General features: G+C 50.4%; 13 protein-coding genes across 13 annotated transcripts; 8 read left to right on the forward strand and 5 right to left on the reverse strand.

Moving 5' to 3' along the window:
* Window positions 1-1,116: 1,116 nt before the first annotated feature.
* PEX2_059330 (uncharacterized protein) lies at window positions 1,117-3,159 on the forward strand (the record flags this gene model as incomplete). Its single annotated transcript, XM_016743206.1, has 1 exon — window positions 1,117-3,159. The coding sequence occupies one exon, from the start codon at window positions 1,117-1,119 to the stop codon at window positions 3,157-3,159; it is 2,043 nt and encodes a 680-aa protein (XP_016595928.1).
* A 1,785-nt stretch (window positions 3,160-4,944) lies between these two features.
* PEX2_059340 (uncharacterized protein) lies at window positions 4,945-6,192 on the forward strand (the record flags this gene model as incomplete). Its single annotated transcript, XM_016743207.1, has 1 exon — window positions 4,945-6,192. One exon carries the CDS (start codon window positions 4,945-4,947, stop codon window positions 6,190-6,192), a length of 1,248 nt encoding a protein of 415 aa, XP_016595929.1.
* A 1,521-nt stretch (window positions 6,193-7,713) lies between these two features.
* phoC (uncharacterized protein) lies at window positions 7,714-11,170 on the forward strand (the record flags this gene model as incomplete). Its single annotated transcript, XM_016743208.1, has 6 exons — window positions 7,714-7,815; window positions 7,875-8,000; window positions 8,062-8,112; window positions 8,175-10,662; window positions 10,718-10,887; window positions 10,955-11,170. The coding sequence occupies 6 exons, from the start codon at window positions 7,714-7,716 to the stop codon at window positions 11,168-11,170; spliced, it is 3,153 nt and encodes a 1,050-aa protein (XP_016595930.1).
* Window positions 11,171-11,787: 617 nt separating this feature from the next.
* PEX2_059360 (uncharacterized protein) lies at window positions 11,788-12,378 on the reverse strand (the record flags this gene model as incomplete). Its single annotated transcript, XM_016743209.1, has 1 exon — window positions 11,788-12,378. The coding sequence occupies one exon, from the start codon at window positions 12,376-12,378 to the stop codon at window positions 11,788-11,790; it is 591 nt and encodes a 196-aa protein (XP_016595931.1).
* A 437-nt stretch (window positions 12,379-12,815) lies between these two features.
* Window positions 12,816-13,792, forward strand: PEX2_059370 (mitochondrial 54S ribosomal protein uL3m; the record flags this gene model as incomplete). Its single annotated transcript, XM_016743210.1, has 2 exons — window positions 12,816-13,599; window positions 13,674-13,792. 2 exons carry the CDS (start codon window positions 12,816-12,818, stop codon window positions 13,790-13,792), a joined length of 903 nt encoding a protein of 300 aa, XP_016595932.1.
* A 243-nt stretch (window positions 13,793-14,035) lies between these two features.
* PEX2_059380 (cytochrome c oxidase assembly factor 1 family protein) lies at window positions 14,036-14,665 on the reverse strand (the record flags this gene model as incomplete). Its single annotated transcript, XM_016743211.1, has 2 exons — window positions 14,036-14,125; window positions 14,204-14,665. The coding sequence occupies 2 exons, from the start codon at window positions 14,663-14,665 to the stop codon at window positions 14,036-14,038; spliced, it is 552 nt and encodes a 183-aa protein (XP_016595933.1).
* Window positions 14,666-14,846: 181 nt separating this feature from the next.
* Window positions 14,847-15,508, forward strand: PEX2_059390 (uncharacterized protein; the record flags this gene model as incomplete). The annotated part of the gene is made up of 3 exons (XM_016743212.1): window positions 14,847-14,987; window positions 15,041-15,359; window positions 15,414-15,508. 3 exons carry the CDS (start codon window positions 14,847-14,849, stop codon window positions 15,506-15,508), a joined length of 555 nt encoding a protein of 184 aa, XP_016595934.1.
* Window positions 15,509-15,812: 304 nt separating this feature from the next.
* PEX2_059400 (putative JmjC domain protein) lies at window positions 15,813-18,189 on the reverse strand (the record flags this gene model as incomplete). Its single annotated transcript, XM_016743213.1, has 2 exons — window positions 15,813-17,854; window positions 17,922-18,189. 2 exons carry the CDS (start codon window positions 18,187-18,189, stop codon window positions 15,813-15,815), a joined length of 2,310 nt encoding a protein of 769 aa, XP_016595935.1.
* Window positions 18,190-18,995: 806 nt separating this feature from the next.
* Window positions 18,996-20,252, forward strand: PEX2_059410 (putative para-hydroxybenzoate-polyprenyltransferase Coq2; the record flags this gene model as incomplete). Its single annotated transcript, XM_016743214.1, has 1 exon — window positions 18,996-20,252. One exon carries the CDS (start codon window positions 18,996-18,998, stop codon window positions 20,250-20,252), a length of 1,257 nt encoding a protein of 418 aa, XP_016595936.1.
* A 46-nt stretch (window positions 20,253-20,298) lies between these two features.
* On the reverse strand, window positions 20,299-21,058 carry PEX2_059420 (putative flavoprotein; the record flags this gene model as incomplete). The annotated part of the gene is made up of 2 exons (XM_016743215.1): window positions 20,299-20,690; window positions 20,743-21,058. The coding sequence occupies 2 exons, from the start codon at window positions 21,056-21,058 to the stop codon at window positions 20,299-20,301; spliced, it is 708 nt and encodes a 235-aa protein (XP_016595937.1).
* A 219-nt stretch (window positions 21,059-21,277) lies between these two features.
* On the forward strand, window positions 21,278-21,875 carry PEX2_059430 (monothiol glutaredoxin GRX5; the record flags this gene model as incomplete). Its single annotated transcript, XM_016743216.1, has 3 exons — window positions 21,278-21,301; window positions 21,359-21,653; window positions 21,721-21,875. 3 exons carry the CDS (start codon window positions 21,278-21,280, stop codon window positions 21,873-21,875), a joined length of 474 nt encoding a protein of 157 aa, XP_016595938.1.
* A 314-nt stretch (window positions 21,876-22,189) lies between these two features.
* Window positions 22,190-23,718, reverse strand: PEX2_059440 (ethanolamine-phosphate cytidylyltransferase; the record flags this gene model as incomplete). Its single annotated transcript, XM_016743217.1, has 4 exons — window positions 22,190-22,522; window positions 22,577-23,351; window positions 23,414-23,531; window positions 23,592-23,718. The coding sequence occupies 4 exons, from the start codon at window positions 23,716-23,718 to the stop codon at window positions 22,190-22,192; spliced, it is 1,353 nt and encodes a 450-aa protein (XP_016595939.1).
* A 345-nt stretch (window positions 23,719-24,063) lies between these two features.
* Window positions 24,064-25,080, forward strand: PEX2_059450 (uncharacterized protein; the record flags this gene model as incomplete). Its single annotated transcript, XM_016743218.1, has 2 exons — window positions 24,064-24,266; window positions 24,327-25,080. The coding sequence occupies 2 exons, from the start codon at window positions 24,064-24,066 to the stop codon at window positions 25,078-25,080; spliced, it is 957 nt and encodes a 318-aa protein (XP_016595940.1).
* Between the last annotated feature and the right edge of the window lie 54 nt (window positions 25,081-25,134).

Below are 25,134 nucleotides of genomic sequence, written 5' to 3' on the forward strand. Positions count from 1 at the left end.
GAATATAATGAGGCTGGCAGTGTAATATGTCTCTAAGGGTATGTTGTAGTATAGAGCAAGATGTAGTATAGTTAATCCGATTATTATCCGGGGCACTTGGAAATGAGGGGGACACACCGGCGTCTCATGTTGAAGGAATCGGAAATCACAACCTCCAATACCCCTCGTATTGAATCAATTGACCTCTTTATGATGTATAGAATAACATTAGAATAGTACATGGTAATTATTCCCTTCTATCTTCTCAAGGATTAAGCATCAGCCAATGTGAAGAGTCAGGGCTTGGCAAAGCCTTGGAGCATACAACATGTACAAAGTCAGGAAGGGGAAAAAAGGAAAAAGAAAAGAAAGGCGAGAAGACCCCCTTGTGCCCTTACATGACAGATACAGAATACACCATTTAAACGTAATAAATAAGATACAGCCACTTTTGCCCACTGGGGCACTTTCTTCTCAGGGGCAGCCGTTCAACCATTGGCTGATAAGAGAGCGGGTTCCTGACGCTACCAGTGTGGTCCCATCAACAGCTTTGTGTCTTACCCTCACCTTGCTTGGTGCAGTCTCTTTTGAGTGTCAACAAACATATTAACGAGGTGAAAGATTGACAGGAGTTAACAAATATCGAATCCGAGACAATAACAATAACAATTTCTTACTCCAAACTCCGTCATCTGTAGAAATTCAGGTTCAAATGGTTCTAAATTAAGACTCAGGGGCGAGATGCGGAGATAGAGTACCTAAGTACCTGTATCGTACTCCGTACTCCGTACAAAGTCTCTGTATAGTAATGGCGCTAGTCCGCTATTCTAGAACTCACTCTTCTCCCCTTCTCCTCTTTTCTTTCCTCTCTTTAACCCACATTCGTTCTCTTTTGGCTACTGTTGGCTACTGGCCGCTCTTTTTGAGGACTTAGTTCCTATACACTCATTTACATTGGCTTTAACATTGCGTGTTACACTCTTTTCCCACCAGCTATTTGTGATTTTCTGAACTGTGTGACCCGAATTTAAATGACGAGCATCAATTTCAAGCGGCTATCGCCATTTTAAACGTGTTGACCGGTCTTCACGTTCCAGACAAGTCGGGTCTATCCCTATAGACCAGACTATATCGACCATGTCTCATGCTCACCACGCCGGCTTGGTGATGCGAAATCACGTTCGTCGGGATGTCATCCCTCCAAATCGATTGTCATTCTTGGTCCCTAGTACCTCCTCTATAGCCACAAAGCTTTCTACCCTCGTGGCAAGATCCGAATCATCTGAGCCGACCTCGGGAGCAAAGGCCACCAGCAATCTGACAACGACCGTCTTGCCTATCGTCCTTGGTGCAGGAGTTCCCATTTTGTGTGCTGTTATCATTCTCATTGTGCTTCACCGGAGACATGTCAAGAAACTTCTGCGGGAAGATGCTATGGATAAACATAAATCTCTTGATTTTGGAATGGATACAGTGGGGCCTGCAACCAAGAGGAAAGGCCCTAATGGAATGCCCCCGATGTCAGAACCCACCCATACCAAAGGATTGTCTCTTGATGTCGGTCCATACCTACTGCCTCCGGGCCTGCAAAATTCCACGGACTCTCTGCGCTCCATGTCAATAGATGATGGAAAGTACCGTCCGGCCACTGCCTCCATTCGGTCGTACCCCAGGAATTCCAAATTTGGAGGTACGGATGACGGCAATTCAGGTCTTCTCCAGAATGCACAGAGGATGTCTCGTTCATCCCCACCCCTATACTCCTCCCCTATCGAACCTCATGGACGCAGTCCTACGAGCCAGCACAACGATTACCTCGGGCAAGTTCCCGGAGTGACGCATCCACCTGCCGCACACCAACCCGGCATGGCTATTGGAAGTCCCAATGCCAACCGGACTCCCTCGCCAGAGCCTCTGCCCCCTATGGCGTCCTCTGCGGGCCTAGACTTCGGATTGGACAATACATACGGCAACTCATATGGCAACCAACATGAAGAGCGCCTCGACTTCCCGCTGCCTGAACATTCGCAACCACGAGACTTGGATCATGACCAGGCTCCTGCATCGCATCTTCCTCGTATTTCCCTCCCGGCCAGCGATATTACCAGTAGTGACTATGGTGATGACCGCAAGTCGCAGCACATTCTCCCTGCGGTCAACATCCATGGCACGGAAGGTGTACAGCAACATGATAGCCCAGGCCACGATAACAAGCATCCCGAACTCCCAGAGGAACCTCAGAATCTGGATGCGGCATATGATAACCGCCGCGATACCCGCCGGATGACTCTCGGTTTGCGCCCGTTGCCCCCAGAGGACCCCGCCGACAACCCAGAACAGCGTGCCAATCGGATTCGCTCCTTCTACAAGGAGTACTTCGATGAGAGCAAACCGGGCGGCCAGGAGCCCACATACTACGAGAACTTCGGCCCCGAGTTCTATGAGAGCGGTGGTAACTCGGCCGGTTTCATCTACGATCCAACCACCGGCGACTATTATGATGCCAGTCAGGGTGCTGCTCCATTCGCCGAGCCCATCACTCGTCGCGCGATGACACCACCGCCTCGCGCACCTCCACGCTTCCAGGGAGCCGCCCGCCACATGGCCACCAATTCTGCTGGTCACAATGGCATCCCCGGCCCACGCGCCTTCTCATCTGCCTCTGGCCGTATGCCCGGTCCACCCGGTCCACGTGGTCCCAAGAAAGCCATCCCACCCCCCTCGCCGCTGCACATCCTTCCTACTCCCCACATGTTGACGGATGACTCCCTCATGAGCGCCATGGACTTTGCCCCGGCATATGGAATCAAGGACCGCGTCGCGGGCCGCCCCGAGACACCCACCGGTGGCGTGCGCCCCTACGTACCTGGGTTGCGTGCCCACACGCCACTGGTCTCTGCCTTTGACGAGCTCGCCGTGATGCCTAGTCCCCACGCCCTGCGCAAGTCTGGCACGTTCACCAACCTGGACTTTGTGCCCCCGCCCCGGTTCAAGAACGAGGGTGGTGCCGGCAGCGATGCGGGTAGTATCCGCAGTGCTCGCAGCGTCGTCTCTGCTAACCACCAAAATAATATCCGCATGGGCAATTACCGTGTCAGTCGTCTGCCGGCCGAAGCGGTCGGTACTAAGGACGACATGATGACCAGTCTGCGTCCGAAGTGGGATATGAACAACGCATAAGAGAGCGAGCTTCTCGCTTTCCAATGTCATGACTTTGTTGTTTTGGTACCCTGTATAAGAGCACGTGATGATTTTGATTTTTTTGTTTCTCGATCTGGGTCCCCCTGGTGCTTGAGCTTTTTTTTTTGGGGGTGATGGTCATCGCCCCTGTTTATATTCATTACTTTTTTTTCTCCTTTTTTTGTTTGGGAATCTGCTATCCATGGCGTAAATAGATGATGGTTGGATTCTTTCCCGTGATCACATTGAAATTTCATTTCTTCTGCTCGGTCTCTGGGCTGTATATATTGGTGCTCTGTACTCCGTAGTTCTAGAACGTCTCAAGTCTAAGATTTGGAGTATATGTGTAAGTACACTAAGAATTCGTTTCGTATATTAGTACTCCATATATTAGTACTCCGTACTCGTACTCAATAGATACTCCACAATTAGGCGTCCGGCTTCGTATGACGGGAAGTTCCCAGGGAGTTGGCTATGTACGCAGAAATCGGGCCGAGCGCTTGCCAGAGTCAGGGGCTAGATGAGAGAGATCATAATAATGTAAATAATTTAAATAATTTAGAAAAATTTAATAATTTTGGAGATTAATATGCCAATGGGCTAGACGCAGAAAACAAGATTACCCGCGTCGATCGTATTTTTCTTTTTTAATTATAATAGAACCCGTACAGGAATATGTATAGCAGTACGGAGTCTTCCGTATTGTTGACGACTAAACCGTTGAAGAAGTGGGGAATCAGAATCAGAATCCTCCGTGGCAACTGAGTACACTCTGCATCCTTGATTTTTATACGAAGCACCAACTTTGGAAGTGGAATAGTACTCCGTATAAGAGCACATAACCTTGGAATTCCGCCTCGGGGCTTCCTTGCTTCCTGACATCCATGGTACTCTCACCTCGGTTCTCTGGTTTTTTTTCGGTACCGAATAATAAACACATGGACACATGGTACCTAGTAAGATTGAGCATTGGGCATGTTTTGGAAATATTTTGTTTTCAGACTTTTTAGAGTATTAGAGAGTATTGTAGAATATTATTAGAGAGTAATAGAGAGTAATAGGGAATATCTTAGCCTTATGGCTAGTTCGCATGGCCGGATCAAGGGATTACCAAAAACAGCATCATGTTTGCAAGCGGGGGATGCAACTGTAACTTAAAGCGTAGCATAAACTAGATCCTCTTACGGAGTACGGAGTACAACGTACATATGTACTATGTTAGTTAACTATGTTGTATACGGAAAAGGGTACAAGTTAATTATAAGCAAAACACAAGTAAAATCAAAGTATCTATTAATACAACTAGGAATGCAGATACGCCGCAATCGTAAGAAATCTCCACTCTCCCACTTCCATCTCACTCTCCCACACACTTCTCTCTCCCATGGCTGCTTGATTCGGCCTCGAGAGATTGTGAGTACTCATCCTCTCTTTTCCATTCATCTTCCTTTTCCTTTCTATCTTCTTGTTTTTCTATTCCGATCGGTTCCTGAGATATCGCCGATTTTCCCCTGAGACTCCGACCATAAACATAACCCCCATCTCTCCTTACGCGTTCAAATCGCAGTCTCTCGTTAAATCAGCTCATTAACTCGGATTCGAATTCGTGACCCCCAGTCTCATTCAGCCCGAAATTATTTCCGCACCCGGAAGTGTCCCTAATCTCTCAAAACTCGCCGAACGGTCTCCCGGCTCAGAATCACTTCGATCCTAACAACCAATCTCACCGGAGATCACCTATTCTTGACCGACTTCGACCAACATTGGCCAAAATTTCTATTGAAGATGGCTTCACCATCGAAAGGCGCTGCTGTCACCGCTGCATCTATCGCTTCTAGCGCCGCAGAAACTGTTGCACAGTCGTCGGCGGCTGCCGAGACCAGCAGTGAAACATCTACGACCCAACCTACTACATCTTCAACCTCAACGACCACTTCGTCTACGGCTGCTCCCACCACCACTTCGAGTGAACCGACTACCACCAGTACTACCACGAGCAGTACTAGTACTAGTACTAGTAGCACGTCCACGACTCAGCCTACCACGTCGACCACCGAGCCTACGTCTACTTCGTCCACTACCACGTCCACTTCTTCCACTTCTTCCACTTCTTCCACGACAACCGCCCCGTCCACCACCTCGAGTGCTCAGGAGGTCACGATTACATCGACACAGGGAACTACCGTAGTTGTTATCACGTCCACCCAAATAGCGGCTAATACCGGTGCCACGTCCGTCACCTCTTCTAGCGCAACCGATTCGGCCGCGCTCGCAACCTCCACTTCAGCAGCAAGCTCCGGCGGTCTTTCTCCTAGCGGCACAATCGCCGTGGCAGTCGTTGTCCCGGTTGTCTCAGTAGCAGTGATCATCTTGGCACTTCTCTTCTTCTGGCGTAAGCGCAAGGCGACTAAGGCGGCCGAGGAGGAGCGCCGTAAGGAAGTGGAGGAGTACGGATTCAACCCAAACAACGACCCAACCCTCCCCGGCGTTGGAGGCGTTGTGATCCCCAAGGACAACGAATCCTCCGGCTACCGCGGCTGGGGAACCACCTCAGCCGGGCGCAAGGCGTCCACCAACCTCTCTAGTGGAGTGGGTGGCCTAGCCATGTCGGAAGGAAGCGGCCCCGGTTATCACCACGGCCCAACACCCAGCGATGGCACCGTTCAATACTCCGATGGCACCCGACCCGACTCTGGCGAGATTGTTGAACCCATCGGCGTGCTGGGTGCTGTCCCAGTGGCTGCGAACAACCGCAACGGTGACATCCACCGCGGTCCCTCCAATGCATCCTCTGCTTACTCCGCAGCCAACCGTTCTGATGCATCGGAGGAAAGCCATATGTCTGCTGTTCACCCCTCAGCTGGCTACTACGGTGAGAACCCGTACTACGGCGACATCAACACCCACGGCGCATACGGCGGCGAGGACTACCAGCCCGTAATCCGCGACGTCCAGGCGCGCCGTAATACTCGCATTGAGAACCCTGGTGTCTATCCCCGACAGGGGAATGCCGGTATCGCGCAGAACTTCTGATCGCCCGACTGATTCGGATTTCCTCCAATAATCTTTGATCTCCAAAAGCTCGGCATTTCTCTTTTATTTTGATTTTTTTCATCCTGCACAATACCACACGCTCTTTCTATCTCGACCACCGCCGACTTCATTCGTTTTTTTCGGGTCTCTCATGTTCCAATTCCCGGCGCGATGGACCTTCACTTCATGTCTCTATTATCCTCTACACCTTTATTTTCTTTCTCTCTCTCTCTCTCTCCACCCTCTTAATCAGCCTGTCGGGCTTTGATTTGGTTTGGTCATCTCTGTTTGATATATCCCGCGCATCTGATCTCAGCTGCATAGCTCGTTTTCGCCTCGTTTTTGCACACCTGGTTTATGTTTGAGTTGGTTGTTTTTGTTCATGTCTTAGTACATGGAATTGTAAGGAGCTACGTCTTGTACATTTCCTGCTGAGTGTGGAGTTTTCCATGCGTCTGGACATACTCGAGATTTGCAATGATACCTCGGGTATCCTGGATTTACTCCCAGTTTCCCTTGTTGAAGTCTTTGTATCTGGTATATTGAAATGAAAGCTTTACATTGAATGATGTTCGTAGTTGTATGTGCTGGGGGATATAGTTCCGCGGAGAAGATCGGCAGAATTGTAAATAGCGTCTATGCCTTGGAAAGCACCTTACAAAGTACGGAGTACAACAGAAAAAGAATAGTATACTTTTACTAATAGATACTAAATATGTACCTATACCCTGGCTAAAAGGGAATTCAAACCAAACTTATGCATAGAACAGAAGTACTCGGTACAATTTTCGTATGCAGTGGCTACCAGTAAGTTAACAACGTGCGTCCGCTGTTCACGGTGATTGGCGATAGATGATTCACACAGCTCCCCACTCCCCGGCTTAATTGCACCTCGCAGCTTTTCCCTTCTCTGTTAGATTCGAACTATAGGGCTCTCTTAACCATTCGATCTGTACCTGGTCCCTGTACATTTCCACATCTGTCCCTCGAGTTTTTGCCCCGCTATCTCTATCGCCTCTATCTTTATCACCGCTTCTACCCTCTATCCTCGTGAACCTCTCTGCTCTGAACTCTGACCATCTAATCCGCCCTTGATTTGATATATGGGAAACCACCTCAACGCAACGTCACACATTTTATCTACTCGTGCCACCCCGTCATTTACCTGTCCCACTATTGTTCTTCTCCACCGGGATAGCGCATTAACCGCCCCCTCTTGCCCCCGGAAGCCTAGTACCAACTTCGGTCCCGAGGTCTCAGACGTGTCCTTGTCATCCCACCCTGTCTCCCGAGGTCTCTTTTCTTCTTCTTTCCATTGATACCCTTCCTACATCTCCTACTCAGCCCACAAAGCTCTCATTCTCCTAATTCTCAGCTCTGTTTCGCTGAGCTTGCGCTACTGTTGCGATCTCCGTTTCTAGAGCTCGGGAGAGCTAAAGCTCTCTCCGAGGGTGCGAAAATATGTACGTATGCCCTGCGGTTCCTGCTGCCGGTTGATCTATTATTCGAGCTGTTACTGATATGCTCCGACTCGATAGGAAGTTCGGCAAACAGATCCAGCGCAGGCAGCTAGATCTTCCCGAATATGCCGCCAGCTTTGTTAACTACAAGGCGCTGAAGAAGGTTGGATTAACGTCCCGCCCGCTTACAAGGGAATATGAACACAGCTAATTCCTTCACAGCTGATCAAGCAACTCAGCGCCACCCCGACTATCCCGGCACAGAGAACAGCCGAGGAAATCGCAAGAGCTAATGCGGACCCTCAAGGCGCTTTGCGCGCAAACAAGGAGGTGTTCTTCTTCCGCTTGGTAGGTTACCGGAATAGTTTCCTGCATATACGAAGGTGGATGTACTTACTATGACGTATAGGAACGAGAGATTGAGAAGGTGAACACTTTCTACCTCCAGAAAGAATCAGAGGTATGGTCATATATCCAGTACACAGTCATAACCCTATCCGGAGACTCATCAGATCGCTTTAGTTTTCTCTGCGCCTAAGGACGTTGGTCGACAAGAAGCGGGTGACTCAGTCCCGAGCCACCTCAAATTCCAAAGCACCGTCGAATTTTGCTGCTATGTTTGAAGGCTTCCAACAATTTGATGGCGACCTGAACAAACTGCAGCAATTTGTTGAGATCAACGAGACTGCCATGTCCAAAATCCTCAAGAAATGGGACAAAACCTCCAAATCTCGCATGAAAGAGCTGTATCTGCATCGCGCTGTCGAAGTACAACCGTGCTTCAATCGTGAAGTTCTTCGAGACCTTGCGGATAGAGCTACCACCGCACGACTGGAATTGGAGGCCTGGGCCGAGGGCGAGAACATTCAATATGACGCCTCACGTCCATCGGACCGCACCGCACAATTGGGGTCGGAAGAGGATGAGATGGACAACCAGATCTTGCAGTCAGCCTCTACCGGCAATCTGCAAACCCTACGTGAATGGCTAGCCAGGTTGCAGCAGTTGCCGGACGCCCGTGAGCGTGCCACCCGTACATTCCTGACTGCCATCAACGGGTTCTCGGATGAAGTGCTCGCTCTGCTATTGGAGAGTCAACTGGTTGACATACACGCCGAGGACGACATTAACGAACGAAACTGTCTTCATGAATCTGCTATTTCGGGTCGATTGTTTGTCTTCCATGCAGGTCTCCAGGCATCCGTGGATTTCGCCCGCGCCGATGTCTATGGTCGGATCCCTCTCCACTATGCATGCATGCACGGCCGCGTGGATATGGTGCGACACCTGCTTGCAGCCGGCCCACACACCGTCGACATCATGGATCATGACAACTTTACCCCTCTAATCCACAGCATTGTAAAGGGCCAGCTGGCATGCGCCGAGCAGGTTCTGTGTAGCAATGCCCGCGTCGACCCAGAGCCTGAGTCGCCCACTATGAAGGGAATGGACCATCGTCCCTTGAGGGGCCCGGATCATATTCCTTTGAACCTCGCCTGTCAACATGGCTCTCTCCCCATTGCGAAGATGCTTCTTGAGCGAAATGCGAAGTTGCTGCCGGATGCAGAGGGTCTCTACCCCCAACATATGGTTGCACGCGCGTCACAATCGCCAGAGCTACTATTACTCCTGAAGGAGCACGGTGCTGATCTTGATCAGAAGGACAAGCTTTATCAGTGGACTCCGCTGTTCCACGCAGCCAGCGAAGGCTGTGTCCCTTGCCTACGCACCCTCCTCGAGTGCGGGGTTGATGCCCAGGTCCCAGATGAGAAGGGCCTCTCGTCTATGTACTATGCTGCCTGGGAGGGACATCTGGAGTGCATGCTCCTCCTCTGGGCCCAGCCTACCCGTAATAAGTCTGCACGGGGACCGCTTGACATTCTCAATGGCGTGCGGATGCAAGAACCCGGCCTGATGGGCGACCCGATGTCTGTGGTCACAAGCGTTTCTGAATTGGAAATGGCCGATGGTATCCCGGATCTTGAATTGCCTCCCCCCATTATTCCTCTCCGCCGCTATGGTCACAACTTCCTCGACAAGAAAGTATTCATTCAGCTTCTGTTCGATCAAGGAAATGTCGGGTCTGTCGCCTTTGATCAGGCAGGCCGCCATCCTGCTGCTCGCATGACCATCTCTTCGAAACTGTCAGATCTCATCCCGCGTACTGTGATGCTACCCATCCAGGAGGAGACACGCACAATATCGTTCCACGTGGACAACCTGGACACTTTTGCTGTGGACTTTGAGATCTTCCCCACCTTTGGTTCAAAGGTGATTGCGAAGAGTGTGGCCCTGCCAGACATCTTCCGCGCCGAGTCGTCCAGCACCGGCTCAGGCTGTCTGCCTCTATTCGACCCCCGGCTCCGTACAATCGGCCAGCTGCGCTTCAACTTCCAAGTAATCAAGCCATATCATGGCGATCCTCTGGAAATCACACACTTCGCTACATATTGGAAGGCCACTAGTGCTCTTGACTCTGACCACAATGGACTAGTGACCGGTTCTAGTTTGTCGGGAGATTACGTTCAGCTCTTTGTACAATTGACCCGGGATCGCGTCGCAGTCCTTTACCCGCAATTTATGATCAACCACCACGGAGTCGACATCCCAGTGTCTCATTTGACATATGCCCAGTTCCAGGCCATTGGCGCAGAGCGCGGTACCAACCATCCCCAGATCCTCCAGTTCTTAGAAACAGAAGCGACGCATGACATGCCACAGACTCATCGACTCCTAGCGGCGTCTTTCTTGTCGTTACGCGATGTCCTCCGCCAACTTCCTATTGAACTGAATGTCAATATCTCCCTCCTCTACCCATCTTCTGCGGAGGAGAAGAGGCTCCACATGACTTCTTTGGCGGATGTCAACAGCTTTGCCGATGTTATCCTTACTGATGTCTTCGACCACGCTCGTGTGGCCCGTGATAAGAGCCCAGAGCTCATGCGTTCCGTCGTATTCACCTCCTACAACCAGAACATCTGTAGTGCTCTTAACTGGAAGCAACCCAATTGTGAGTCCCCTTGAAATACAGTCCAACTAGTGCGTGGTACTAACTCTATGACTAGATCCCGTTCTTCTTTGCAACGATCTTGGTCAAATTCGGGACTTGGCCGGGAACGTCGACTCGATGCCCCATGTCAATAGCAGTGGCCGGGCCTCGATGTCGATCAAGGAGTCTGCTCGTATTGCGCAGAGCAATAACTTTATGGGTCTGATCTGCAGATCTAGCCTTTTGGTATGTTCGATCCTATTTCCATGCGGTCTCTTTTCTCTCTCTACTTCACCTACTGACAACTGTGTAGAATGTTGTTCCCGCACTCGTCGAAACTATTAAGGAGCTCGGCCTTGTGCTCGTGGCTGACACCTCTGATGATGTCAGCCAGTCGGATCGATTCGAGGAGCTTCCCGCCACCGATACAATGGGCGTTGCCGAATGGGCATACCGTATGCCCGACGGCGTCAACGGTGTGATGAGAGCCAACGGCATTCTGAGATTTAACGATATGATCGATATGTGATCCGATTCCCCCTCGCTTTTCTTCGGGAACACACCCCCTTTACATACGTCGCAATTTAATTTCCACCACGAATATTACGAGGTTTGGTAGCCTTTGCCATGCCATATTTGCTTTATATTCATGTTCTCCATTTTGCTCTTGGCTAGTTATCTCAAACGGCAGAGATAGTCCCCAGCGTGCGACGTTCTCTCTATTGCTTTCTGTTTTCTATGTCATTTCCTATCTCATCCTGGGCGCTGGAGATAGAGCGGGCTTGTCTGGGTTTTGGCTGTCGTCGATTACATGTAGATCGTCTGGACAGCGTTTGAGAGGAGAAGGCAAAAAAAAGATTGCCGTATTAGAGAGCTGAATGGCTAATAATGTACAATGGTCCGAATCCCAAGTCCTGTATCTCCCGCTATGCTACATAATCATATCATCTTCATGTACTCTTGGGCTTTCTCTTCCCAATATTCCATCCCCATCCACGCAGTATCTTCACAACCTTCGGCGTCACCGCCGCTGCCAATGGCACTCGAATAAATATAAAGCTCTTGTGGATGGCATAAGCGAAAACCAACTGCGTCCAGATACCTGCAAGAAGAAAAAAAAAAAAAAAACAATTAGAACCTCAACTCTCAAAAATCAACACAGAAAAACTTACTAGCTTCTTCCTGATTCCGCTCCTCAGCTTGAGCAAGTTGTCCCTGCCCATCCTCCGCCTCAGATCCCTTAGTCTGCGGCCACACGGCCTTGAGCTTATCCTTAACAAACCCAACAACGACATGCTCATAGTACCCAATGCGCTCAACACCAAGCAATCGCACAGCCGCAAAACAGAATGGGAAATCCAGCGCGGAGAGTCCAAGATACACTCCAAGCGCAACCCACCCATATTCTCGCGAGAGCTTCTTCAACCGCTGCGAGAGCGACGCCTTCTCCGAAGCTCCAGCTCCGGATCCAGATCCATTAGCACCGCCGCCAGCCGACCCGGAATTGAACCGGCGCTGCTTGAACTGGAACGAGCCAGGGCCCGGCCGGGTTCGCATCGAGAAGCGCGCTGTGGTAATGCTCCTTCGTGTCGCTTGTGTTACCGGTGAGAAGATAGCGCTGCGACGTGCGAGGGATGGGCGGATCGAGGGGTGGAGGTATGAGGCGAAGCTTGGGGTTTTAAGGATCTCGCTCGGGCGCGAGATCCATTTTGAGAGGAGGGTTGGGCGGAGGGACATGGTAGATTGGATTGTCTTCCCCTGTAGTTCTAGATTGAGGGGGTTGTGTGATTCAGAGAGCGAATTGGTGTTGAGTCTGGAGAGGACATGGAATCCGTGGTTTTTTCTTGTTTCTCGGCGTTTTCGGCTTCCGGTCCGATCGGACTGGCGTGTGTATGCCGGAGTTAGGGATTAATGCGGGTTCTGTTGGTGTTGATATGGAAGGCGATGGTATATGGTAAATTGAGTTGTTCAGATGACGTTTATTGCATTTTCCTATTATTTGTACAAAATCCCAGTTCTTAGCTATCCTCTAAACGCGTAGGAATATGGGCAGCTCTCGATTTTGTATATACTTCGGGGCCTGCATATGCGCTGACTAAGCCCAACACCAAAAACTTCCCGAGTTCTCAGCCACGACGAGCACCCCAAATCCCCCTCCCAATATCAAACCCACCATGTCGCCGCGCTTAGGAGGGCTGCTTCAGCTCTCGCCCGTATGGGGTGCCCCATTGATCACTCCCCGGATCCCCGTGCGCTCATTCGGAATCCGATCCCTCAACCCGCCCAAACCGAGTCGTTTCAATATCGGCCCCGGGCTGCCAGTCCTCGAGTCGACTTCCACAGCGGCTCTCCTCCGCAAAGCCAATTCCCTCCCGCTCCGCACTGGCGCTATCGGTATCAAGAAGGGCATGACTGCTATCTACGATCCCGAGTCTGGAAAGCGCATCCCCTGCACTGTCCTCCAGCTGGATCGTGTTGAGGTTATCTCCCACAAGACCCGTGAGAGACACGGGTACTATGCTGTGCAGGTTGGTGCTGGCTGGAAACACCCCAGTAACGTGACCAAGTCGTTGCTTGGTCATTTCTCGGCCAATGGACTCTCGCCTAAGCGCCATATCTTTGAGTTTCGTGTTAAGGACGAGGCGGGCCTTATCCCTGTTGGTCAGAGTATTGAGGCGGGTTGGTTCCAGGAGGGCCAGTTTGTTGATGCTCGCTCCAATACTAAGGGTAAGGGCTTTGCTGGTGTCATGAAGAGACACGGTTTCCACGGTCAGGATCGCAGTCACGGTGTTAGTTTGACGCATCGTTCGATGGGTTCTTCTGGTCCTGGTCAGGGTGGTGGTTCTCGTGTTTACCCCGGAAAGAAGATGGCTGGAAACATGGGAAATAACCAGAATACTGTTCAGAACTTGAAGATTCTCAAGGTAGACTCTGAGAATGGTATTGTCGTTGTCAGCGGTATGTGATTCGATCTCGAGCTGTTCTGAGCCTTTCCTGAGTTTCATTTTGCTAATATATTTTCTTTGCTTCAGGTGCTGTCAGCGGTCCCAAGGGCTGTGTCGTGAGAATCCAGGATGCGATCAAGAAGCCATGGCCCGAAGTGCCCCAGGCAGAGTCGGCTGCACCTGCCACGGAAACTGCTACTGCTTGATTGGAGATTTCTTTTCTTAGTTCTGACCATGTACTATTACACCATACGCGCGATATTGTTTGACTTGAGCGGCGTTTGTATATGATACAAAAAATGATATCCTTCTTCCTTTTTTCTCTTAGCCATTGAGAAAAGAAAAACAATGGCTTCGCCAAGTTGATAACGCAACAAATGGTCCCATAAAGAATTTCCCTGAACGCCCGAGCCAATGCACTGCTGTATCTGTACACTCTCATCTAATATTCAGTTCTTCCGGAAGGGATCGGTATCTTTGTCGAGCAATTGAACCACCGTTCCATCCTCGGTCTCCAGACTCCATTCCTCAGTACGGAACTAGAAGAGAAAGGAACAAGTCAGCAACCATCACAGAACATATAACACGTCATAAAATCAAATAGACCAAAAACTCACATAGCTCATACGATCCGGCCGAATGCTTCGGAACCTCATCTTGCCCTGGGTCTTCGTTCCCTTAACCCAGAATGAGATATTAATGCGACCATGCAATTGGTTCATCTCTCCACTGATCCAAGGAATCTGCTGCGCGAAGTAGATCTCATCACCGAGGATCTCACGAGCCCGCGGTGATGTCCGCAGCGCATACAGCGTGCTGTTCACGATACTCGACGACGACTTCTGGTAATTGAAGATTCCAAGCATACCAGCTCCCGTCGCAATAATGAAGATCGGGAGTGTGAGAAGCCATTTCCGGGTTGGGTTCGGGTTCGGTAGCTCGCGGTCCGCACGTCGTTCCAGTAGTGGTCCTGCGTTCGGACCTGGCGCAGCTATCATTGTGCGTCGGCTGGCGATGTTGGGCCGGGCGGATTGCCGGGCGAGCGCGGCGCGCCGCGTGAATACTCGGGAGAAGAGCATTGCTTTGTTTTTGAAGTGTTTATTTGGTGTTTTCTTTAGCTGGTGGTTGGATTGGGGGGTGGAGAGGTTGCGGAAGAAAAGAGTGTCAAACAAGACAAACAGATTTGACCTTTCGACGTCACTGCCACCACCAACGGTTGAAGCCTACAACGCTTTTGTGTTGGTTTTAAGATTTTGAGAAATGGCTGCGGTGAGATTGCGAAAGGCGTTTCGATACCCTGAGGAATCAGAGGGTGAGCGAGAGGAGTTGGATGAAGAGGAACAAGAACGGGTTATCGAGCTGTTGCAGAGACAGAATGATGCTCGCAATGCCCAGTACAGTGTATATATCTTTCTTTCTTTATCATCGAAGATCAATGCTAAATATATTCGCAGATGATTTTTACTGCACTTCCACTGCTCGCTACTACAGTATTTGCGCCTTCGGTGCTGTCAGCTTCCAGTCAGGCTGAACGAGTGTTTTCGCTCTTCGGTCTTGTTTCGTTGTTGACAACGGCCTATATCATGAGATGCTCTCCACTGCAGCCTGATCGCAAAGGCAAGAAGCCTGTGACGTTCCACACCGAACGTATTGCTCGGCTTCATGCGGCTATGATACCTGGCAACAGTGCGGTTTGCTTGTTGCTGGCTCTGGTCTATTTCTCCACAGGATCATCTTATGGGATTCAACCAGTACTATACTTGATTCCTGGAGGTAAGTCTCTTCTTTCTCGGTTGGGAGATACTGACTGAGTCTGACTATGCACAGTCATGCTCGCAGTGATTCTACTTGCTCAAAAGGTCATGCTCTCTGTTGACCTTGCATCCCTCAAGGATCTACAGTACGAGTACAAAGGTGCTTAGCCAACAGTAATTCACGAATTCAACTTGAATTCAACTTGAATACATATGCTCATTATTAAAGTACAGCCAGATCTTTTGTTAAACCATGGTGTCGCAGAAGAGAAAAACTCTTCGGGGAATCACAAATCATACATCCGATTTCCTTAATCAAACACCCCTTCGCAAAAAAATCAATGCTCATCGTAGTTCGTAAGATACGTGCATAGCACGAGAAACTTTCGATTCTTTCTGTGTCTCTGGTTGCACCCGCTTGCGCGAGTAATCTTTGTCTTATGCTCAAATCCAGCAGAATTCATGAGCCGGTTCAAGTACCTGTACTCGCAACAGATCCCTGGACCATCAGTGATGGATCAACGGGAATGCCCCCATCGTTCTCATCAAAGCCCAGTGGGTTATCATCGTTTCCGTTGCCATAGTGTGCCGGCTGGTCGAATGGACTTGACTCGAAGCTGAAGCCCTGATCCTCTAGGGTCTTCTGTCGTTCCATTTCAGCTTCCTCGGCTTCCTTCTGGCGTTTTTGAATGCGTCCATGAACATCGTCGCCAAATTTCTTCAGCCACCAGAGATTCGATTTCCGGAAATCCACCAAGGTCTCGATGCTGCGGGGATCGGCAACTTTACTTGTGTCATGGCCCAGAATGGTACAATTGGGCTCATATGGTTTCATGGATGGATCACGTTGGCAAGCACCACAGCTGCATTCCTTGCGGCATTTCGGGCACAGCCAGTGGTGCTTCTCCATCGCCTCCTGGGGGGAGATCTCAAACGCGCGGAACAAACTGCCGTAACAATAACGTTGGTCACAGTTTGAGCAAGGTGCGAGCTTCCAGTTGACCTCAAAATGAAGACAAACGTGACAGCGGTGAACGTCATCCGATTTTGAATTTAGAGACTGCCGCAATTTGCGGCGCTTTTTGGAACGACTGTTTCCTTCGGATTCACTATCAGCGTCTTCGATTGTGTTGTTTACCACGGGCTTGGGCTTCTTGGGGTCATTCCAAGGGCGGCGCAGCAGTTGCTCTTGGCAGATCTCTGCCACAGACTTTTTGCCTACCTGGCCACGGGCGACAATGAAAGTGGGAAACTGAACCTTCAAATCCTTGTTGTTCTCATTGGAAGAAATGATTAGCCGTCGCCATGTCTCATAGCGTTCGGTCAAATGTTTCCATGGGAATTGTTCCATCCACTTGAGATTGGCAACACAAGCACAGCTTCTACCCATGACGTAGCAATCCATGCATACATCATAAGGGTCCTCGTCGCCGCCAAGAGCATTTGCACAGCCAGGACAGGTGAGAAACCTGTTGAATATGTTACACCGGCAAAACGAGCAGGTGACATTGCTCTGGAACTCATGGTATTCGACGTTCTTCTCTGGATTTTTTTGTGAGAAGGATTCAGACAACAAAATGTTCTTGTACATTTCGAATAGTCTCTTGAAATCGTCCCACAGTTGAGCCACCACCGGGTGATCGACTTTTTTTGCTTGCCGCAACAGCTTGTAATACCGTTCAAGAGTATAGTAAACAATGGCTTTGTTTTTATACTGTTCATCGCGGCAGACCATTCGCGCATGCGGCAAAGCTTCACGCAGAGCCAGCTCGAGCGTGTCAACAGTAGTGCGATTCCAGGCAACTTTCATTGTCCGGGTGCCACGGTTCCAAACCTGGTGTGCGGCAAGGGGGGGAACAAGAATAAGGTCACCGGGCTTTTGCTCCACCACCCAGGTCTTGAAGGGCGCAATCTCCCATGCATGCAACGGAGCAAAGAAATCTTCGATGTCAATATCGTGCCCAAGAACAGACATCCAGTACTCGGACACGATCCGCCGGTCTTTTGTTTCAGTCATGAGCCATATTGAAGAACCCGGTTCTGTCGGCTTCCCGTTTTCTAAAGACCCATCTGACGCGTCGACCATTATGTTGTGACCGAGACTGGCACACATCTCTTGGTGTGCTGGTGTGTATGTGCCCTCATGCCCGATGTAGCACATAAGATTCTCCGCGCGCATTTTTGGGGGCAGACTGCTCATTAAATCACCCGCTGGCGCGATGAACTCGCCTTGGGTGGACTTGGGGATTTCAGAAAGATTCGTCTTTCCCGATGCAGGGCCTTCAAAGGCTTTGGGTGCTTCGTTCAAGTAGAACAGTGACGGCGGTAACAGTTTCTCTAGATAAGCACGCCACTCAGGAGGACAGTCAATGTCCTTGAGGTAGAGCCGCTGAACATCTTTGTGTGTGTAGTTGTGAACTGTCACCTGCCGAGTAAGAAGTGACAGATTTTCCAGGTAGTGGCCCATGGTAAAATTTTGACTCCTCTTCTTTACTAAATCTCGGACTTCCTCGACTATTAAGACAGGTTGTGGTCAGTATCAACCAACGAAAGATGAGAGGATGCGAGAGCGCGAACTCACCTTTCTTCGCGTATTTTTCTCGGAGCCATTTCTCAGAGAAGATACCCTTGTCAAGACGGTGATGAAATCCTCTGACGACCAATGGTCTTCCACTTAGGACAACCTGGAACAGGACAAGCCTTTCAAAGTCCTCTAGAGGAAATTCCTCAATTGAGTCATAGCTGATATCCATCGCAAATTCGAAGTTTGGCGTCGACTCAACAACTCGATGAATGTCGAGAAGCGGCGAAAGTGGCTCAAAAGCCAGGCGTGTTCTGTGCGCCGGCATCGCGAGCGAGGTGCCCAAGAGGGGAGGTGTCGATGTTTAGTTGATCTTCGTAATCAGCGCGAAGCTCGCAGAGGCGAAGGTCATGGTTTGAGAGGGGAGGTCTGTGGTGAGGGCCAAGGCTGAGGTTATGCAAGACTCAGAATGGTCAACTAGCTGGGTGGATTGGGCTGTTCTTCGCTGTTTCTGTTGTGTGGGCGTGATGATAGTTGGGACGAGATAGCTGAGTGGAGTGGGAAGGAGCAGAGGAGTTAGGTATACAGTAGATAGAACAGAAGAGTAGATGATGTCAATTTAAGCTTAGGAGTCGAGAAGTATGAAATCAGATAGAATCATGTGAAAGAAAGTGATGTCGCAGCTCATTCACTTTAATTCGGGCGATCATCAACTTCTGGGGGGAACGCGGGATGCCGCGTTTTGTGGCCTCAGGCAGCAACTTACACGTGGACCCTGGAACTGTGACAGTTGTGACGGTTATTTCACTATTTTGCCTAAATTTACATTTCCAAGGGAACTTGAACTTAAATATATCATAGCATCTTTCTTTAGATTGAAGATGTGAATCAAATCAGCTCAGTATATACTTCGTAGTCTCAGCATATCCTAACACCGCGGCTCCATAGATCCGATGCCCCAATTAGGCTTAGAGGGAGGAACGAAGCCGCTTTTTCCTGCATGACGATGTGATTTCCGACATCTCCAGATCTTCAGATAGCCAGACCTTTCAAGGCTTCTGAGAGGAATATGAAAATTGCCAGTTGCCTTAATTGACACACCAATGTTCAGTTTCTAGATCCCAAGCTCTCGCCATGCTTTCCACCAGCTCCCGTCTCTTCCGCGCTCGACTATCCCCATACAGGCAAAAGGTCAACCTCGCTGGTCTATACAATGGGCGCCTTTCCACACTCGCTCACAATGTCTATTCCTCAGCGCAAATGAAAGGCAGCCGATCTCTCGCTTCTGCTTCATCCAATCCCTTGCGAACAACACAAGTTCAAGTCCGACACAGCTCGCAGTTGCAATCGCCCGCAACACAAACAATCGAGACGGACAGTGCGGAGAAGAACCCAGCAACTCACTACATCCCACCGAAAACAGGCTTGATCGCGTCCCTACCGAGCTCATGGATACCGTATGCGGAATTGGTGCGGTTGGACAAGCCCACGGGCACATACTACCTATTCTTCCCGACTCTCTTTTCCACCCTGCTCGCTGCGCCAATGGCTGGTGTGGCACCTCTACCTGTCTTGGGCACAGCAGCATTGTTCTTTTCCGGTGCGCTGATCATGCGCGGTGCGGGCTGCGCGATCAATGACCTGTGGGACCGAAACCTGGACCCTCACGTCGAACGCACCAAGTTCCGACCCATTGCCAGAGGTGCACTCTCGCCGAAAAATGCAATCCTCTTTACGGGTTCACAGTTGGTGGCTGGGTTGGGCGTGCTTCTTTCGTTCCCCGCTCAGTGCCTTTGGTATGGGATTCCTAGCATGCCTATCGTAGTAGCCTACCCCCTTGCTAAACGCGTCACCAATTACCCGCAAGCTGTACTTGGCCTCGCCTTTTCCTGGGGAGCGATTATGGGATTCCCGGCGTTGGGGGTGGACCTGCTTGCCAATCATGATGCCATGATGGCTGCAGGTGCCCTTTATTCCAGTTGTATTGCTTGGACAGTTCTGTACGATATGATTTATGCACACATGGACATTAAAGACGATGTCAAGGCCGGGATCAAGTCAATTGCCCTCCGCCATGAGCACAACACTAAGGCTATTCTGAGTGGTCTGGCGGTGACTCAGGTCTCGCTCCTCGCCGCTGCAGGAGTCGCTGCTGGTTGCGGGCCTGTTTTCTTCGTCGGTAGCTGCGGGAGTGCTGTTTTGTCGCTTGGTCTCATGATTTGGAAGGTTCAGTTGAAGAGTGTTCGGAACTGCTGGTGGTGGTTCAAGAATGGATGCTTGCTGACCGGTGGAGGGATTTCCTTAGGCTTGCTCGCTGAGTATGCGACGCAGTACCTTGGTCTGTACAATACGACGGAGCCGGAGCGCGTGGTGGCCGAGTCAACACAATAACCATGTATAACAATATAAATAGGCGTTCAAGGCTTGGTTCCTTTTTTCACGGCTTCTGCATCGATCCCGCCACGTAGTTTTGGATGACCGTGACGATATCTCTCCAGTCCATCATGCTTCCGGTATCGACATCTCCACGGGCCAGACTCTTCTCTATGGGAGGCAGCACAGTCACCCAGCCTTCCGGGTTTGATTCACTCCATCCCCATTGATCACGTACGACTTTAAGCTGTTTCTCGGTCACTGGATGTCGGTACATACATGCGTCCATGTCTAACGCTGCAAAGATCATTGGTTTCTGGGTCTTGAATCCCATATCCACTACTCCAGTCGTATCCCAGGCCCTGATGACCGAGAGAAGCAGGTTGTCGGCGATTCCATTAACCATTTTCGCCATGGTATTTGCAGACATCGGGGCGACCAGTAGAATATGCGCCCCTGTTATGATGTCAGTTGGTTCGTCGTATCATGTATCTACATAGCCACTGACATTTGCGCAACTCAATATGCAGGACTGGTCCTCCGCGCGTCCACAATGGAGACCATTCGTCTTTGTCCCGGTAGATAGCGTCCACGCCATCCATTTGAAGCAGATTGTCGAGGACCAGTTCCTCTGAGCTCTGTCCAATGAGGAACTTCTCCGCTGGCTCGGTAACTAGGAGGCGGACTGAGATGTTCTTATTACGACATAGCGCCTCTGCGATGTTGGGCAGCTTAATGGTAGCGGCTGCGAGTAACACATGGATCTTCTTGTCATTTGCATACTGCTGAGCAGTGAAAGGCGTAGGCGATATTTGAGAATTCATTACAATATCTTTATTGTAACAGAAAGGCAGACAAAAAGACCGTGAACCTGAAAAGAAGATGAGTGGTCCATAGAGCCCTAGAGAGCTTTAGATGTGTGGGGATCGACGAGACCCGCGGACCAACCGCTGATTAATTAATACTAAACCTCCAGGGCTTTCTAAGGTTCCCCGAGGTAACTTTACATTGAACCTCTTCTCTTGTAAACCATCATTTTCAACATGTTTTCCAGAGCAGTTGCATCGGTACGTATGAGACATTCAATATTCTACGTAAGATCCTAGCTCACATGAATTCCGCAGGCTTTCCGCCCGGTCTCGCGACCAACCTTTTTGCGCCCCGTCCGCTCGGCCATCCAATTCCCTTCGGGCCCTTCTATTCCTTCTGTCCTCCATGCACGCCTTCTGTCCAATGAGACCCGGTCGGCGATCGATAAAGCGGTCTCTTCCGCCCCCGTCGTTCTGTTCATGAAGGGTACACCCGAGACTCCCCAATGTGGTTTCTCCCGTGCCACTATTCAAATCCTCGGCCTGCAGGGTGTTGATCCCAAGAAGTTTGTTGCTTTCAACGTGCTGGAGGATGCGGAGCTGCGCTCAGGTATGTTGGGGTTATCTTGAATGAACCTCCTACTAGGACTGGATTGCTAATCGTGCTGCGTTTACAGGTGTCAAGGAATACTCCGAGTGGCCCACTATTCCCCAACTATACCTTGAGAAGGAGTTCATTGGTGGTTGTGATATCCTGATGTCCATGCACCAAAACGGCGAGCTTGCCAAACTTCTGGAGACCAAGGGTGTCCTGGTTGCGGCGGATGAATAGATAGCAGCCGAGCCCGAGTGGAAGATGTCAGCCTATCAATTTGATAGATGGCTGTCTCTGTAAAATTATTTGTCTCTAATGTATTCTGGTCCTAATATCCTGCTGGTCAGATAGTTGTCTTGTTGATTTGACAAATGGAAGGTAATCTCCAATCTATCTGCTCCAATAGACCAAATTATCACAAGCCGCTATGCTATGCAAACGAATGAGGCAGACGCTTGTATAAGAAGAAACCCCAGTTGATGGAGTCTCACATCACATGTACGGTTAATCTTCATATTAATATTTTTCGGGGGAAAAAACCGACAGCCAGCCTACTGAGCTCCTTTAGCCGCTTCAGCTGCCTCTTGCGACTTCACCAGATCCTCGGCAATGGCCTTGTCCAGCTTCGCGCGTTGCCTGGCTTCATAAGCTTCACGGCTCTTCAGGATGCGACCAACAATTTCGCCAGCGTTCACGTGTTGGAAGGCATGCTGCTCAGCCTCCCGGAAGATTCCCATCTTCTTGGGGGCAGTGTACGGATCATATGTTAGCGGGATGAAGGTCGTGGGTCCGTGGTAGACAGCATCGGGAGTGCCCCATGGGATAGCCTTCAGGTATGGTTCGCTGGGGGTAAATGGCGCAGAGAATATGACAGCATCGATGTACTTTGGCGAAGGTCAGCTAATGGAACAGATGAAAGCAAACCAAGAAGAACTTACGCGGCATTGAAGAACACAGAGACCCCGTTCGAAAATGTTCATGATTGGGTAGTTCAGGCCTTTCCAATGGTTGATCACATCGTCATCGTGGATACCTGCGACAATATAGGCTGGTGCATAGTCCTCGCCGTAGTCCTTCAACCTCTTCTCAACCTGGTCTGGCTCATACCAGCCACGTTTCCGGCCCTCGGACTCCTCGAGATCTGTGACTTTGCGCAGGAACGCAATGTGACCGGAAGAAAAGAGGTCGAACCCTCCGTCAACATAAACAACCCTCTGCCCGGGTTTGGGTCCCTTTCCATCGACCAACGTCTCGAACAGGCCAGCCTCCTCGACGAAGTGCTCCATCTTCGCGGAGCCTGAGCCAGTCCATGTCCACACCTGAGGGCCAGGCTGAAGACCACTCTCGTCCGTCGCATAATCCTTGATTCTCTGCAGAAGATCTACAGCAGAAGCCTTGCGCTCCTCGGGACTTCCATACCCTTCCAGTCCAGCGAGTGTACCCTTCACAGATTTGACGAAGTGGTTCCTGGTGCACAGCAGCATGCGGCCAACAAGATCGGTTGTCGAGATGCCTGGAGTACGTTTGACGACACGGAAGCGCCCAGCGGCTTTGACGAAGCGGTAACAGTCGTTTCCATCACTGTCGGAGGTAATGTCATCTCCATGGACGACGTATTTGCATCCGTAGTGGGAGACCCAAGGTAGGTAGGTCACATAGGGGGCATGGGGAACACTTTGAGTTGCCCATCGACACGCGTCAACAGCTGCGACACTATATTAAATCGACATTAGGATCAGAGTCTAACAGCTAGAGCAGTTTGTGACCAAACCAACCGTTCTTCCAGTGACATCACTGTTGGACCCTTGTTCTCGAGGATAGCTTGATCGGAGTGTATTCCCACGTAAAGGGCCTTTCCTAGCTGGCGCGCTTGGAGCATAGCACCGGCATGACCTGTAGAGCGATCCATCAATTAGCTCACAGCAGGTAACCAGGTGGTAATTGCAAACCTACCGTGGTGACTGAAGTCGAAGCATCCATCGACCCAAAGTCTGTCCTCCGAGATTGGTACATCCTCCTGGGGATCAACAGGCCATTGTCCAGGCAGGGGAACCTGTTCCTCAAGTGGTGTTGAGTCCATTTTCAAAATAGTACTCTGTAACAAATTCAGAATTGTTCCAAAGTATAGACTTGAATTGTATAGGAGGGGGAGGGGATGTGATCGACGGTAAATTACAAAGGGGGTACGGTTACAGTAATCTCCGGCATCACAGTCTGGCTTGCGGGGAACTTCAAATGTTCCTTCAGATCTCCTGAGTCTCAATAACCCTTGAACACAACCAGGGGGCACATTGGGGTCTTACCTACTCACCTATCGTCTGATCCATTAGGTTTCTTGCTCTCTCGCCTTTTCTGATACCTCCGCCTTGTCCTGCGACCCCTGTCCACCTTCGTCCTTTTGCTCCGATATTGCCCACCAACGCCAATGATTCCCTCTACATTTGCCCCGGGCCTCTCGCGGCGGGACACAACCAAGTCCAATGGTGGATATGAAGGGGCATATGGCATCCCACCTCCAGTCGTCAGCGGAGGGGGGCTTCTAGGCCCGCAAAGTGCTGGCGCAATCTATCAACACATCCATGAAATGGCCGCGAAGCGGATATCGACTCTCGACTATTTAAGAAAGGCGTAAGTGGATCGCAGTCTAACTAGACTTGGCACTGCTAATTTATAATGTGCTATGTATAGTCACGAAGGACGAGTTTATTGGTTTAATACTGTGCATTTCTCCCGGGCTGACATCGCTCGGCTGCCATACTTTGAAGCCCGGAAACTTTCTCGCCGCGCAATCAATTACTTGCTTCTAGGCTTGTCATTGCCGACAATACTTGACGTTAACTCCACGCCGTCCGAGTATGTGCGTGCCCTGAATGCCTTACTATTGGAATTCGAAGCATTCCAGCAAGTTCATCCCCCAGATGGCACCTCCTCGTCAAGTCTTGCGAGGGCCCGCATACCCCAAATGTTTAAGCGCGCGACGCATGCAGGTACAAAGACCCGACGCGCCAGCTCCGCAAACGAGATCGGACTTCCAATGCAGACCAGTGACCCGTCGGACCTGAAAAGCACCGCAGGGAATCTCGGGCCGGCTTCCTCTGCCTCGGTCACCTCCTTCCCACTCACAGAGTCTTCGGATCTTCATCCTGGCGAGGAATACACTTATCTTCTCACGCCATCGCTGCCATTTGAGCCGGACTTCTTTGAGACATTTGCAACCCTGTGCGATGTATTGATTGACACTTACAGCCGGCTTGCCGCGCTAGTATCATCTCCATCTGTCTGTACGGTGGCCCTGGGCGAGACATTTTCCAAAGCAGATGCTAGGTTACGAAAGATCATGGTGGCCGGCGCAGTACGTGAGTTCGAAGACGCGAGCCGAAATAGTGTCAAGAGTGAAGTTGCTGGTGTCAGCCGGGTGGTGCTTGGCGGTTTATTGGGGTAGCAGCAAGGTTCACTGCTGTATATTTGGGTCCGGTGTTCATGGTCAGTTTTGACG

The sequence above is a fragment of the Penicillium expansum genome, assembly GCF_000769745.1.
Source record: "Penicillium expansum strain MD-8 chromosome Unknown contig190, whole genome shotgun sequence".
NCBI lineage: Eukaryota > Fungi > Ascomycota > Eurotiomycetes > Eurotiales > Aspergillaceae > Penicillium > Penicillium expansum.